The sequence below is a fragment of the Rutidosis leptorrhynchoides genome, chromosome 2 (genome assembly GCF_046630445.1).
Source record: "Rutidosis leptorrhynchoides isolate AG116_Rl617_1_P2 chromosome 2, CSIRO_AGI_Rlap_v1, whole genome shotgun sequence".
Lineage (NCBI taxonomy): Eukaryota > Viridiplantae > Streptophyta > Magnoliopsida > Asterales > Asteraceae > Rutidosis > Rutidosis leptorrhynchoides.
Genome location: NC_092334.1, coordinates 578,997,600 through 579,012,141, shown reverse-complemented (window position 1 = coordinate 579,012,141; position 14,542 = coordinate 578,997,600). Strand labels below are relative to the sequence as shown.

At 34.0% G+C, this 14,542-nt stretch overlaps 1 protein-coding gene, 1 long non-coding RNA gene and 1 pseudogene across 2 annotated transcripts; 1 reads left to right on the top strand and 2 right to left on the bottom strand.

The window, feature by feature from the left end:
* Nucleotides 1–222: 222 nt before the first annotated feature.
* Nucleotides 223–4,307, bottom strand: LOC139889849 (malate synthase, glyoxysomal-like; annotated as a pseudogene).
* Nucleotides 4,308–4,334: 27 nt separating this feature from the next.
* On the bottom strand, nucleotides 4,335–5,806 carry LOC139893241 (uncharacterized). The gene is made up of 4 exons (XR_011774418.1): nucleotides 5,513–5,806; nucleotides 5,066–5,193; nucleotides 4,728–4,846; nucleotides 4,335–4,598 (listed from the first exon to the last, which is right to left on the bottom strand). It is a non-coding gene; the product is annotated as an uncharacterized lncRNA (long non-coding RNA).
* Nucleotides 5,807–7,321: 1,515 nt separating this feature from the next.
* On the top strand, nucleotides 7,322–9,975 carry LOC139889848 (agamous-like MADS-box protein AGL104). The gene is made up of 7 exons (XM_071872768.1): nucleotides 7,322–7,572; nucleotides 7,735–7,788; nucleotides 7,891–7,909; nucleotides 8,454–8,515; nucleotides 8,942–9,041; nucleotides 9,197–9,247; nucleotides 9,811–9,975. The coding sequence occupies exons 1-7, from the start codon at nucleotides 7,388–7,390 to the stop codon at nucleotides 9,973–9,975; spliced, it is 636 nt and encodes a 211-aa protein (XP_071728869.1). The 5' UTR covers nucleotides 7,322–7,387.
* Nucleotides 9,976–14,542: the final 4,567 nt, after the last annotated feature.

The following is a 14,542-nucleotide window of genomic DNA, read 5'->3' as shown; positions in this document are numbered from 1 at the left end:
CCTCTATCAGCTCCTGGTTTGTTGAACAAACATCTCACTACCTACATCATAAAACTTTTGTGCACTTAAGTTGAAGGCTCATTTAAAAAGGTTTATTGATTCGCCCATACAACCACAATCGTCATTATTAACATCAGAAGCATACAATCGTACAATCGAGCAAAAAAAAAAAAAATAACAAAAGGTAGAACATATTAGTTATCTACAAGGTTTCCATCAAATAAACGACCGTCAAGATGAACGGAAGCTGGAATCAGACGACGATGAAAATCGAAGTAAAACCCCCAAAACTTTATGTCTGGAATAGTTCAAAACTATAGTCGGGATTTGTAGCAACTTTTAATGCCTCTTCAAACATTCTTCTTGACTCCAGAAAATGAGCAACATTATCAAAGAATGCACAAATCAGAGTGATATTTGAGAATTCCTTTACGAAGTCCATGATGCATTCATGTTCCAAAGTAAGCATCTTAATTAGTAAGCATCCTAAAAAGATAATATTCAATAATGTCAAGCTTTTGGAAGGAATAGATTTAGATAATGAACCCTACCTATTATGATGCTCTTTTGGAATTGATGGTAATACACCACTAGCTCGTTTTAAGTCTCCAGGCATAACAAGTGTCTTATACTCGATTAAGGTGAGCAATAAAGTGTATCCAATGACACTAAAACATAAAGAATATATGAAAAGGTTAGAGTAATAAGTTATAAAAGTCATATATCCAAAAAAAGAACACCAAAGCCTACACACTTAAATTCTTTGCCAATGAGATAAACCCTGCTTTGATTAGCTAGATATTCTATAAGATACATTGGTCAATCCAAATGAAACATTGTAGTTAACTGCATTATAAAGGCAGACAATTACCACCATATGGCATTAAAAATATTTGATGTAGATATTATGACAATATTGATGATAGACTTTACCTCATCACCAACATATTACTAAGTAATTCAGGAGTCCTGAAGAATTAACTTAATAAAACAGTCCTCAACCCACAATGTTCATGAAAAACTAAGAAGAAGAAAAAAACGTATTGATGTCAGACCTACTGCAAATGATGATAAATCATTTGGCTATATAAACCTTATTCTTAATTATTCACAAACCTTATTTATGTCATGTTCAAGTACATGACATAAACCTTATTCTTATGTATTTTTTTGTATTTTCTTATGTATTATTTATGTCATGTGTTATGGAGGTATTTCATCTAAACTCCGCAACCGGGGTCGTTCTTTGACAAGCTTAGACCATGACTTATTTGTCTTAGTGATCACCTTCAAAGCATAATAGTGTTCATTCATTTCAAACCAAATTAAGTGTTAAAATAATAAAATTCAGTATTATTATTATCATATTATCCACTTGTTAGTTTAATGAAACATGGATATATAGATACCTTATGACCTGCTTTGTTGCCAAGACCAAAATACAGAACTATTAAATTATGAGGTTAAGAAACAATTGAGTAGTGTTAAATAACAAATATAAATCACAGAGTTTACTTTCATAAATTGAACAAGGAGGATGAAAACTAACCAATTGAATCGGAGATCCGAATCAGCAGGAAGAAAAATTCACATCAACACTGATATTGTCGATATGAAATCTAATAATGAATTGAAAAGACTTATTCGTTGATCGATAATAGCTGCAATAAACAAACACAAAAAGCCTTTAAAATCTGCTTTTAGAGCTTTGATGACCCTCTTGGATGATGAACAATGATATGATTGTACGCGTTTAACGTCAGAAAATCATCGAGTACAGGCGATGTACATTGTCGAGTGAAGATCTTACATGCTTCCTTGCACATTCCCTTCATAAACATAGCCCGACCCACTTCTCTTTCGATCCTAGCCATTTCTTCTTTGACCACTTTACCAAAAAGTTCCGGGCTGACCCTGACACCAAGCCCGTCACCGTCCAACTCAACTCCGTATTTCAGCCACTGCCAGTTTTAGACTCGACTTATTTTAGCAGTGGCTGCATCCTCCATGAGGTTATAAAGTGGGACCGGCCCTGTTCCCGTGAGCCATGCTGCTACGTACTGGATTCCGACCCGTGTGTTTAGTCTAAGACCTTCAATGATTCGAACGCCCCTAGGAATTTGTAGAAGATATACTTCGGTTAAACTTGAAGCATCTTCGCGTTTCATGGTTTTAATCAAGTTAGGAGAGTTGCCCATGTTGCACGTGAAGACTTCCATGATGGCTGGAATTAGGCCCAGATGGGCTGCCCATGTCCCATCATGCCCGACCCGTACCTCTCTTAACTTGTCTTCCTTCACTAGCTCGAGCGCTGCTTGGTTTGCTTCCAGATCATCTCTTATTGGAATCTGGGCAGCCTGTTCATCAACCATAAAGTTTAATCAGCATGACCTTAGATGACATCAGCATGATGTTATAAAAATGACCAGAATACCGTCACTGATGAACAGTAAAACATCAGCATTTTAGTTCCAACTCAACTCTGTATTTCAGCCACTGCCAGTTTTGGACTCGACTTATTTCAGCAGTGGCTGCATCCTCTATGAGGTTATAAAGTGGGACCGACCCTGTTCCCGTGAGCCATGCTTCTACGTACTGGATTCCGACCCGTGTGTTTAGTCTAAGACCTTCAACGATTCGAACGCCCCTAGGAATTTGTAGAAGATCTACTTCGGTTAAACTTGAAGCATCTTCGCGTTTCATGGTTTTAATCAAGTTAGGAGAGTTGCCCATGTTGTCGGTGAAGACTTCCACGATGGCTGGAATTAGGCCCAGATGGGCTGCCCATGTCCCATCATGCCCGGCCCGTACCTCTCTTAACTTGTCTTTCTTCACTAGCTCGAGCGCTGCTTGGTTTGCTTCCGGATCATCTCTTATTGGAATCTGGGAGCTGTTCATCAACAATAAAGTTTAATCAGCATGACCTTTGATGACATCAGCATGATGTTATAAAAATGACCAGAATACCGTCACTGATGAATAGTAAAACAGCAGCATTTTAGTCATTTAACCATGGCCAATTTTAGTATGTTGAAGTTATAAAAATATCAAAACCAAAGATTTAACCGAATATCTTCTAAATTTAGATACTTTGGCCTGAACGGGCAAATATTAAAAAATAAATACCATTCCTCCCATGGCGTGCACTCCACACCTATGGCATGTTCTAATGAGAAGATCAGAGTAGCTTCTCATGAAGTGTTGGCCCATACCGACCAACACTCTGTTTGGTAACAAACGGTCAGGGTGAGCCTTGAATGTTTTAACATAAATGAGATGTAGTCCCATCTTCCACAGTTCAAACCAACCGAATGGTCTCTTAATTCGTACAAAATCTCATCCATTTGAAACACTGCTGGTAGTGTCTCAATTAGCACAGTTGCCCTGATACTACCTTTTTCTATTCCCACCATTTTCTCAGCCCGTTCAAACACATTGTTCCAAATCCTCTCTTCCCTGCCACATAACGTTAATTAATACCGATAATTAATCCAATTCGGGAGATAAAAATTTATGTGTACCAACCAGTAATAGTTGAATACTACCTTGAATTCTCCATTTTAGGAAGATAAAAGAAGGGCCCGATCCTTGGCCTTGCGATTTACGAAATGCTGCGTGATTGTGATGTGGGACTCGGGTAGATGCCAGCCTCGAGGATGAACAAAGAGCTTTGCAATTTGATCATTGAGCTTGTACTCCTTGTTTCTAGATTTGTCATGGAAGCTGATTGTGCCATTAACTGCATCCTTCTAGTTCACTTGTCCTTTCATCAAGTTCTCCCATGTTGGTGATAGTGCATCCTCAAAATCAGCCTGTTTTCATCCATAAAGAAAACGTATATGGTTCAAATTTGTTTATTAAGTGGACAATTTCAAAAATACACCAAAACTGTACATTATTTAATATTATAAAAGCTACTCTAATTGTGTGTTTATTAAAAATACTAATGCAAGTATCACGATCATTACTCCGTAATATTTATGATATCATATGAGAGTCAAAAATAACAAATATAAATCAGAGTTTACTTTCATAAATTGAACAAGGAGGATGAAAGCTAACCAATTGAATCCGAGATCCGAATCAGCATGAAGAAAAATTCACATCAACACAGATATTGTCGATATGAAATCAAATAATGAATTGAAAAAGGGTTATTCGTTGATCGATAAAACCCGTACATTAAGGCTCACTGTGGGTTTTAATGCAATACATGTACCTGAAAACTCACATTAAGAGTTTTATTATTAAGATTAAGATACCTGTACCTGCAAACTCACAGCGAGTATAGGATAACAACACACCATTATTACATTTTAGAAACTAATCCTAACGATATTCAGACATAAAATGATTTTTTTTTTCTTACTCTTATTGATGATTGATGAAGTGTTATCCTATGCTTTAGGGTAAACAAACTTATATTTATACTGACTACTGTAGCTTAAACATGTAAAGGTTAAAAAAATAAGAGATAAAATATGAACTAACAAATTAAGTAACAACAAAAGACCTTTGCTTTCTTGGTGAAATGATGTAGCGACACATGTAAGGCCCCTGCTGTTCCGGATCAGAAGAATAAGATGTGACCATGGGTCCTGACAACGAATTAGAGTACTAATATGAGGCAATATAAGCAATAAAATAGAGCACACAACATTACAACATCAGAAGCGAAGAGCATATAACACAACAAAAGAAACATGATAAACCATATTAGACCTAACCTTTCACCATCCTCAATAGCCTTAAAAGTTTGTCGATAACGAATCATAGGGGAAAAAAAGAAATTAAACCCTATCCTTTCATCATCAGCAATAGATAACATCGACGATAGCAGTCTTCCCTTTTCATTAAGATGGATTCAATTAGTTTAGACCAAAACTTGGGACAAAATATGATTTCGTTATTCCAGAAAGAAGGAAAACATAGAATCAATTAATCAATTGTGTATATAAAAATTAAAGAATCACCATATCCTTAGTTCGAAGAGCCTCAACAGCTGCCTCAATATACATATTTCCTTGATATATGGTTTTAACAGAAAAATGAAGTAAAGACATACCTACTTGGGTGACGACTTATCTCGACAGTTGGCTTGAGCGAGCACTTGGAGCTTTAAGTTTTCTTATAACCCAAAACATCACAACATGGTTTACAAATGATGCTTTCAAATCGATTGCTTAAGTTGTTCTGCACAAGTTTACAAATGATGATTAGAAATACATATGGTAAAATCAAGGAGTATGTCTAAGACAGCAGAAGGACAATGCAAACTATCGAGTACATCTTCATAACTACTAAAAAACTGAACTTTTATCTCAAAATTAATCTATTTAAACAAAGTTAAAACTGTCCACATGTCTACTTTGTTCTAGGAAATGTAACATCCAAACCCTCAAGTATATCTATTTATTTGATCAGCAATCAGTAGTAGCATCTAAAACTCATATAAATCTAATATTTTAGTAAATAAATATCAAACAAATTACAGAATTAGAGATAGTTATACCTTTCTTCTTCGATCTTGCTACTGCATCTTTAACCTCTCACACAATCAACCCTTCTCTTATTTCTAAAAAATCAAAATCCGTTAGAAGAAAAACCACAAACAGAGCCAAAATTCGAAAAAATCATAATCAGAAATAACGATTCACATATGAACAATAACAATGTTTTAATGACGTTTTTGAGTGTAGATAAATAAAATCTTACCATAAGAGAAATCAAGGTTCCTGAAAAATCATAAAATTATTTATTGCAGCAAGTAACTTCATAGATCATTTTTCTAAAAAACAAATATTATGGAAATTATATATATGAAGTATTGTTTAACAATATGTGACACCTTTATTATTTAAAAGAAAGGTAACAAATATAGACAAATACAGTTTCAGCCATTTAGGTCAACCCATCCCACACTGAATATGTTTACTCTAACAAATAGACATAACAATTATTGTTGTTAACAATTATTGTTGTTAGTGATTTCGTATTTACGTCAGTTTGTACTCATTCTTAAGCAATCATAACCTGAAATAACATTCTTGATATATAACATGTTATCAGCTCCCAACATGACCTTCAGCAAATAAGTAATGATGACTACATGATTTATACTACGTAACTAACAAAGTTATAATACTAACCTCCTTGGTAAACTCAACGTCAAGATGCACTAAACACAATAAATTATTAGCATAAGAATACAACTCATAAAAATTCATTTATTCTGTTGAATCCTTCTCAATCGACTGCTCAGTTGGCCCAAGGTTCATACATACATGTTCCGTGATTATTGAGTTAACGAAAAATATTAAAAATTATAACATTAAGAATGAAACCATAACTAAACATAAGAAGCACGTGATGCACCTTGACAGATTATTTGTTCAACAAAGAAGTCCAGTCCAAAGCCAAAAAAGAGGCACACTCATATGTAAAATCCGAATAATCCTAATATATGATGCTATAAATTTGTGATACCTCCGTTTGATGTAATGTCCGCTGTATGATATCAACACTATGACAAAATCAACTTATTAATCGAAATTTTAAACATCATGAAAGTATATGATGTTGTGCTTGGTATTGAAAATCATATAACAGATTATATACGTACCTGAAAACCTAGAATTCAATACGATATCAATCCTTAACGCTTTCCCGTAACTTGTAGAATGGAATCATTATCAACCAAATGAATGTTAGCCTCTTTTCAACAAAATGGCTTAGGTATCGATTAGATCTGGAAGAAGAATCGAAGGATAGATGAAGAAGATGAATTGATTTAGGGATTTAGTCCGCAGTTTGGTGGGCAAGGATATGAATAGAATTAAGCTCCGCGTGTTTTTTAAGGGTATATAAGGTATAATTTTGATTAAGAATTAGGGGCGTTGGATCGAGGGGTATTAAGCTTGTAATTTTCTAATCTAACGATAATTAAGAGGGTTTTGAAAACAATTATTAAGTAATCGACATTCTCTTTTAATTTATATAGTGATATAGTGATATATCAAGGTTAATATGAACCAAATTAAAACTCTTTGAATTTTAATCGAGCAGATCTCGACTCGGCTAATTTAGACCACTATGAGTATAACAAAAATATGAGCATAATTGTCCAAAAAAAAAAAATGAATTAAATTTTTGACAATAAATTGATTAACACGTAATCCACAAAAGAAGATCTAAGACCTCTTCCCTCCACCAACAATTTCATCAACCCTTTTTTTCCTCTATTCCATCTTCCATCTTCATCTTTCTAAAACTGGATTCATATCAATGATATCAAATGCAAACTAATTTCTGTTTTTAGAAAACAAACTTTCTATTGTTATATCTTTCTTGAAATAGAAACACACAAATACATGTATATAATTAGAAAATGGGTCGAAATAAGCTTCCAATGAAAAGAATCGACAACAATACAAGCAGATTGGTCACATTTTGCAAACGTAGAAATGGACTCATTAAGAAGGCTTATGAGCTGTCCGTTTTATGCGATATTGATATCGCTCTCATCATGTTTTCACCATCGGGTCGACTCAATCATTTTTCTTGCAAACGAAGGTCTTAACCTTAAACCATGTCGTTCATCGTGTTTTTGAATAGTATATAGAGCTTACATGCACCATTATATACGTGTGTAGTTTTTCGGTCTTTAAATCAAAAATGTGTTGTGTAGTGTTGTGTTATATTATTCATTAATGTCGAGTTTTGTTTTCATTATAGAACCGAAGATGTACTCAAACGGTTCATAAATCTTTCTGACTCCGAAAGAGGAAGGTGCTTAATTGTTTACCAATTTTTCGTATAAATTTATTATTTCGTTTCCCATCTAAACTCATTATCTAATGCATGATCTTGGTTTTGTTGTTTTTATTGCAGTGTGATCCAACATAGAGAGGTATGTATTTATACCAATGATGCAACATGTGATCTTACAAGAAAAACAAATACTATTCTTTTATTGTTTCATGCATCGTTGAATTTATTTACAAGTTGATGTAAACACAAATCTTCTTGAGTACTTGTATATACACATACCTTAAGAGGGCATCATCTTAACTACATTACCTGTAAACTGGGTATGTTTTCATGTTCACGTTATCCGTGCAAGATGGGTATATTTACTCATTGATATGTTGCAAGTGTGGTTAAACCCGAGACTTGTTGCGAGTGAAGTTTGTACATCAGACCTCTTGTTTCAAGATACTAACCACTAGATTATCATTTTAACTGAAGTTTTAAATGTAAAGACACTACAAGCATATATACCTAGCTTTAAGTCTAAAGACAGTGAATTTAGAAGATTTAAATTGTTAATGAAGGTCACACTTAATTAATCAACAGTTATCATCACACTAAGATTTCCAAAATGTGTTTACATTAGCCAATAGTTCTTGTTTCGAAATAACCATCGGTATGTTTTAATTTCATGTATATTGCAGTATTTAAACAGCCTCCTAAGCAAGATCAGGAGTGAAAATGATTTATCCATCCATATTCCTTGGTTTGTCCCTCTATCCATCTTTCTTGTTTTAACAATTATAATTATAATGTTATAATCAATGATTATGAAAATACTCAACTTTTAATTTTGGGTATTAATCACGTTTTTCATATCGAAACCATCTTCTAATTTTGTTGTTTTGAATCAGTCCAGGAGAGACCGATATGCAATCCGAGGTACCAACCTATCGATTTTAGTCAAATCATACATTACTTAAGTTCATTTTTTCAAAATAAACACTCATTGCAGCTGTCTTTTAGGAAATTCATCAAGAAATTAGCACCTTGCAACATCAACTCCAAATGGCCAAGGAGCAATTAAGGTTATAATCATATGTTATCTCTCTTAATCTATGATAAATGCTTGTGTAATCAAGTATTCATGTTACTTACTCTTATTTGGTTTATGGTATTGTACAAATCTAAGGATATTTGAACCGGACCCTAGTACCTTCACTTCACTTTACGACTGTGAAACATATGAGAAGTTACTTTATAAGACACTGGATCGGGTTACTCAACGCAAGGTAGTCTTTTATGCTCTTAAATATGCATTTATTTTTAAATGAGAGTATTCGATGTCGATATCGCCATTCAAAAAAAATATGCATTTATTTTTAAACATGCTTGATAGAACTTATACTGATTTACAAGACTCAACATTTTTTTCGTTATGATGCAGGAGTACGTCATGAGTAACCAAGCCACCGTGTACCATCCAATAGCGTTAAAGGTAACACTCAAATGATAATTACCTTTAGTTTTGAACTAATGTTTTAGTCTTCTCATCACAACTCCGTAAGACCACCCGCAACAAAGCGTTAAATCCAAAGTCTAACGACACTTGGCATAACTAACACCAGTTAATGCCACTAACGAGGCGTCAGGGTCAATTTTTTGACGGAATTCCTATGAGGCGTTTGATTTTGTTCTAACCATTCACAATTTAACACCTCTTTACATATATTATTAAATTATTATTTTTCTAACCAAACTTCCAATAATATTTTACTACATTACCCAAAATATTTTCAATCAAATTTAACATTCGCCACTATTTAACTTCAAAATTTGACATTGTCATGTCACAGTAAAAAAACACTCTTACGGTTACAGGTGGTCTAAGTATGTAAGTTGCACCTATATATATGAAATAATGTGAATTAATGACAAAAGGATTCTCATAATTAATTCTTAGCATAAGAATTCATTCTTATACAATGTGATGTTTTCATTTTTTATATCTTTATTATAAACACAAAGAAGGGTATGATCACTAATATATGAACACTGCAGGGAGAAAGTTCATCACATAATGAGGATATTAGTTGTTGGCCAGAAAATGTTTGCGATGTTACAAATCGAATGAACATACAAAACCATCAAAATATGTTAACCGCAGGCTCACCAGAAACCACTTTTGAAGCCACCAGGTTCGAAATAGACGAGCTTAAAAAATAAATGTCGTCAGTGACATAAACCCATTATATAAAATAAATAAAAAATTAAGTATTTCATTTATGTGTTTAACAGGAACCAATTGTCTAATGCAATGTTTGATCCATTGCCAAAATCAACCATGAATGAGGAACCACAATGCATTGATGGGTTTCAAGGTTGTAACCAAATTACTGAAGAAAGCCTTCAACAACTATGGAGTCATCAATCAACCGATGAGCTTCTGGCTTCTCTTATGTCACACGACATTACATTCTCTATCACCAAGGTTCGTTTATATCGACTTTGATTATTTATACATGCGCGACCTAACCGGATATCTGACCTCACCACTAGGCTTATATATCTTGCATCAGTTGTTACTATAACATCTTTTTTATATCAATTTTAATCTAATTTGATAGTTGTTTTGATCATTTTTGTGTTAGCAGAATGAAATGGGGAATCCGAATGGAGGTATGGATATGATGCCCAATCAACAAGTAGACGCTTCCTTATTGTGTCATCAAGCAAGGAGTTTGTGACCAATAAATTCTTAGATTTAAAAAATGTATAATAATTTATTTGTAATAAAATGTTTTTGAATTTCAATTAAATACATATTTAGTTTGTTGAAATATGCATGTTTCGCTTTACTATTGTTTTGGCCTTTCATATTTACATTTTAAAAGAAAATGCGAAGTACATGAGAATATTTGAACGTAGTATTAATATGACAAAATTCGACATTAGTCCCCAAATTTTGTATCAAACAAATGGAACTCAAAATGTAATTGTTACTAGAATTGTCACTACCACTTACAATGTAACTATCAGAACAATGTCTCTGGTATCCTTCACTCTGGTATCCTCCTTCACTCTGTGCGAGCCAAACAATTAACCTAAAGCATTCTGGGTACGCTTTGCGCGATGGATGCGGGAAGTTTCTTCCTAACGGGTGCATGGGTGGCAAATGAGATGATTCGATGCTGATATTGCCGTTCTAAAAAAATGTAACTATCAAGACAATGCAACTATTAATTTGATTATTCCAAATATACCGAGTATCATCCATGTAATGATTGTGGTGGGAATTCTTACTCTTAACATAATTGATCTTTTTTTACTCTGTTGACTTTCATTTATCAATTCATTTCACGGATGACCATGAAACGAATCGGCGTTAATCTTTTCATGTTAAGTCTTCACACATGACCTACACATTAGGGTAATTCTATCTTTTTATCTTTCCTTCATCATTCTATCACCATTTCACCCATCTTCATCTTCACCCTTTTAATATTTTCCTTATTTTCCCTTTCCCTTTATCATTCATCTTCAACAAAACAAAACAAAACAAACCCTAACAAATTATTTATATTTATATCCAAATTAAATTCAAATCAAAACCCCTTAATTTAAATTAAATGAAAATGAAAACATTAACAATTTGAGAGGTACTGATAATATCAAACATGAACCAACTGAGAGCCCCAATACGATTCACGAAAGATCTCGATCAACCCACCGGTCATTTTTCTGTTAATTTTTCTAGAACAAAAAGATCCAGGTGTTTTAATCCAGAAATCGGTGGTTAAATCTCAAAAAACGAAATTTAGATCCGGAAGATCGCGATTAAGATCCAATTCCTCAATTCGGATCTTCAGGGAGGTTCTTCTCCGACAAATGAATTGTTTGTTGATCTACACTACAGGAACCGAGAAAGATGACCGGAAGAACGACTGGAAGTCAAACAGCCATCGCTTTTGTCCATCATCAATACCATCTGAATAACTTAAAGATTGACGTTTCTGATATATACTTTCTTGAATCAATTACAGATCGAAGAAAGTATTTGCTACAACCTGGGAATTGTAATTGAAGAAACAGATTCTGAGAATTGCAACAATTAGGATTTTTATTGAAATTGATCAAATTGGGGAAATTACAGAGTAGAGAGGAGTATTACACTTCTTAACATGATTTTACAACTAACAATCTAACTAATTTTATACTACAACACATATTAGCTAGCTAACAACTTCTCCCGCCTAATTCTTGTTGAAACTGCAATTCGTCAATTTTGACTTGTTTGATCGAAACGAATTCTGTTAATAACAGTCACGTGCACTGCACGTTTGCCCTAAAAATGACTGTATCAGTTTCTAATTTACGTGTACTTTTAAAGATTGATTGGATGATTTTTTTATGCAGCGTAGTAAAATTTGTGCTTGTGTAAAAAGGTATATGGTGAAAAACTTCGAACAATTATTGATGGAGCCATGGAGGGTAGATTGTGGGTGAGAACGGGTGGTTTAACTAAGGTTGTCAAAAGTGCACTAAGGCATGATACCGGCTTTTGTTTTTTATATTTGATCATTTGACCTATAATTAATTGATCAATAATGTTTAGGATTTTTTTTTTTAAACATAGCCTCATGTTAGTGTAAGATCCACATACTATACCGGTCGAACTTGAAGTTTGCTTGCAAAAAGAGATTGTGTTCTTCGCTCGTGTATCACAATTCAACTTAGACTATTATTATACTGTATTCACAGTTGACACCCTAACTGTGGAGATGTTGAGGTTGTATCTGTTAATAATTGAGATTTAAAGAAGTAAATTGAAGTATTGATCAGTTTATTGTATTATGAACTTGAATTGATTTTTATTTTACAATTACAAAGTGTTCCTTTATACACTAGAATTCATAACAGCTATTTCTAATAAAGGATTGGATCCAATTTATCTTTTGGAACCCCTTTTACAATTTTGGAAAGATGCTGTTTGTGCAGCCTGTTACTATCCGTTGAAAGCTAAAACTTGTGTACTCTTGTGATCTATTTTGGGAAATGATGAAGGTTGACTCTTCTGATCCTAAAGTTAATTACCCGAAAAGGTAATCCCTAATTTCTTCAATCTAACACTCCCCCTCAAGTTGAATAGTGGGATTTCTAAAATTCAACTTGCTGAGAACTTCGCTGAAGAGTCTCCCGTTGATTGATTTGGTGAGGATGTCAGCTAGTTGATCTTCGGATCTAATTGATGGAAGGGAAATGATTTCATCATCTAATTTTTGTCTAATAAAATGTCGATCAACTTCCACATTTTTGGTTCGGTCACGTTGAACTGGATTTTCTGATATGGCAATGGCTGCTTCGTTATCACATAATATCTGAATGCTATCTTCTGGTGGAAATCCGATCTCTGTTAGAAGTTTTCAGGTCCACAATGCTTCTACAACTCCTTTGGCTATCCCTCTAAACTCTGATTCTGCACTTGATAGAGAAACAACCTTTTGTTTCTTGCTTTTCCATGCAACTAAATTACCTCCGACTATTGTAAAGAATCCGGATGTAGATCTTCTATCCCCTTTTTCTCCAGCCCAACTTGCATCTGTATATATTTGAGTTCTTAGATGCCCATTTCTTTTGAAAACAACTCCATGATCCGCTGTTTTCTTCAAATATCTGATGATTCTTATTACGGCTTCCATATGGTGAACCTGTGGTTGATGCATGAATTGACTCACAACTCCAACTGCATGTGCTATATCAGGCCGAGTATGAGCAATATAGATGAGTTTTTCCACCATCCTTTGGTATTGCCCTTTATCAGCAAGATCAACTTCATCTTCCATATATAGCTTCTGATTTGGAATCATTGGAGTATCAGCTGGTTTGCAATCAATCATACCTGTTTCTGCAAAAAATCAAGAACGTACTTCTTTTGACAGATAAATATTCCCTGTTGGGATCTTAATACCTCAATTCCCAAAAAATATTTAAGTCTGCCCAAGTCTTTCATTTCAAATTCTTTAAATAAGTTCCTTTTTAAGCTAGAAATTTCCTCTTTATCATTTCCTGTTATAATCACATCATCAACATAAATGGTTAAACATGTAATTAACTTTCCTTTTCATTTAAAAAAGAGAATATGATCCGAGTTACTTTGTTTAAAATCATATTTTTTCATAAATAAAGTAAATCTCCCAAACCAAGCCCGTGAGGATTGTTTTAACCCATATAAAGATTTCTTAAGTAGACAAGCTTCCCCATTTTTAAAGTTTCCGTAGAATCCTGGAGGAGCTTCCATATAGACTTCTTCTTTTAGTTCACCATGTAGAAAGGCATTCTTCACATCAAATTGGTGGAGTGGCCAATCTTCATTTGCAGCAACTGAGAAAAGAACCCTGATGGTATCAATCTTCGCAACTGGAGAGAAAGTCTCGGAATAATCTATTCCATATGTTTGAGTATATCCCTTGGCAACTAGCCGGGCTTTGTATCTTTCGATGGTACCATCTGGTTTGTATTTTATTGTAAACACCCATCGATTCCCTACTGGTTTTTTTCCTTGAGGAATGACACATTTTTCTCATGTATCACTTTTCTTGAGTGCTTCCATTTCTTCTTCCATGGCCTTTTTCCATTTGTCAGATATCATTGCTTGATCAACTGTAGCTGGAATTTCTTCAGAGTATAAAGCAGAATTGAATTTTCGTGCTTCACTTGATAGGTTTCCTTGTGCAATATTAGCCATAGGATACCTTGATATTTTAGCTTCTTGTTCTGGAGAGTATCTTTTTGG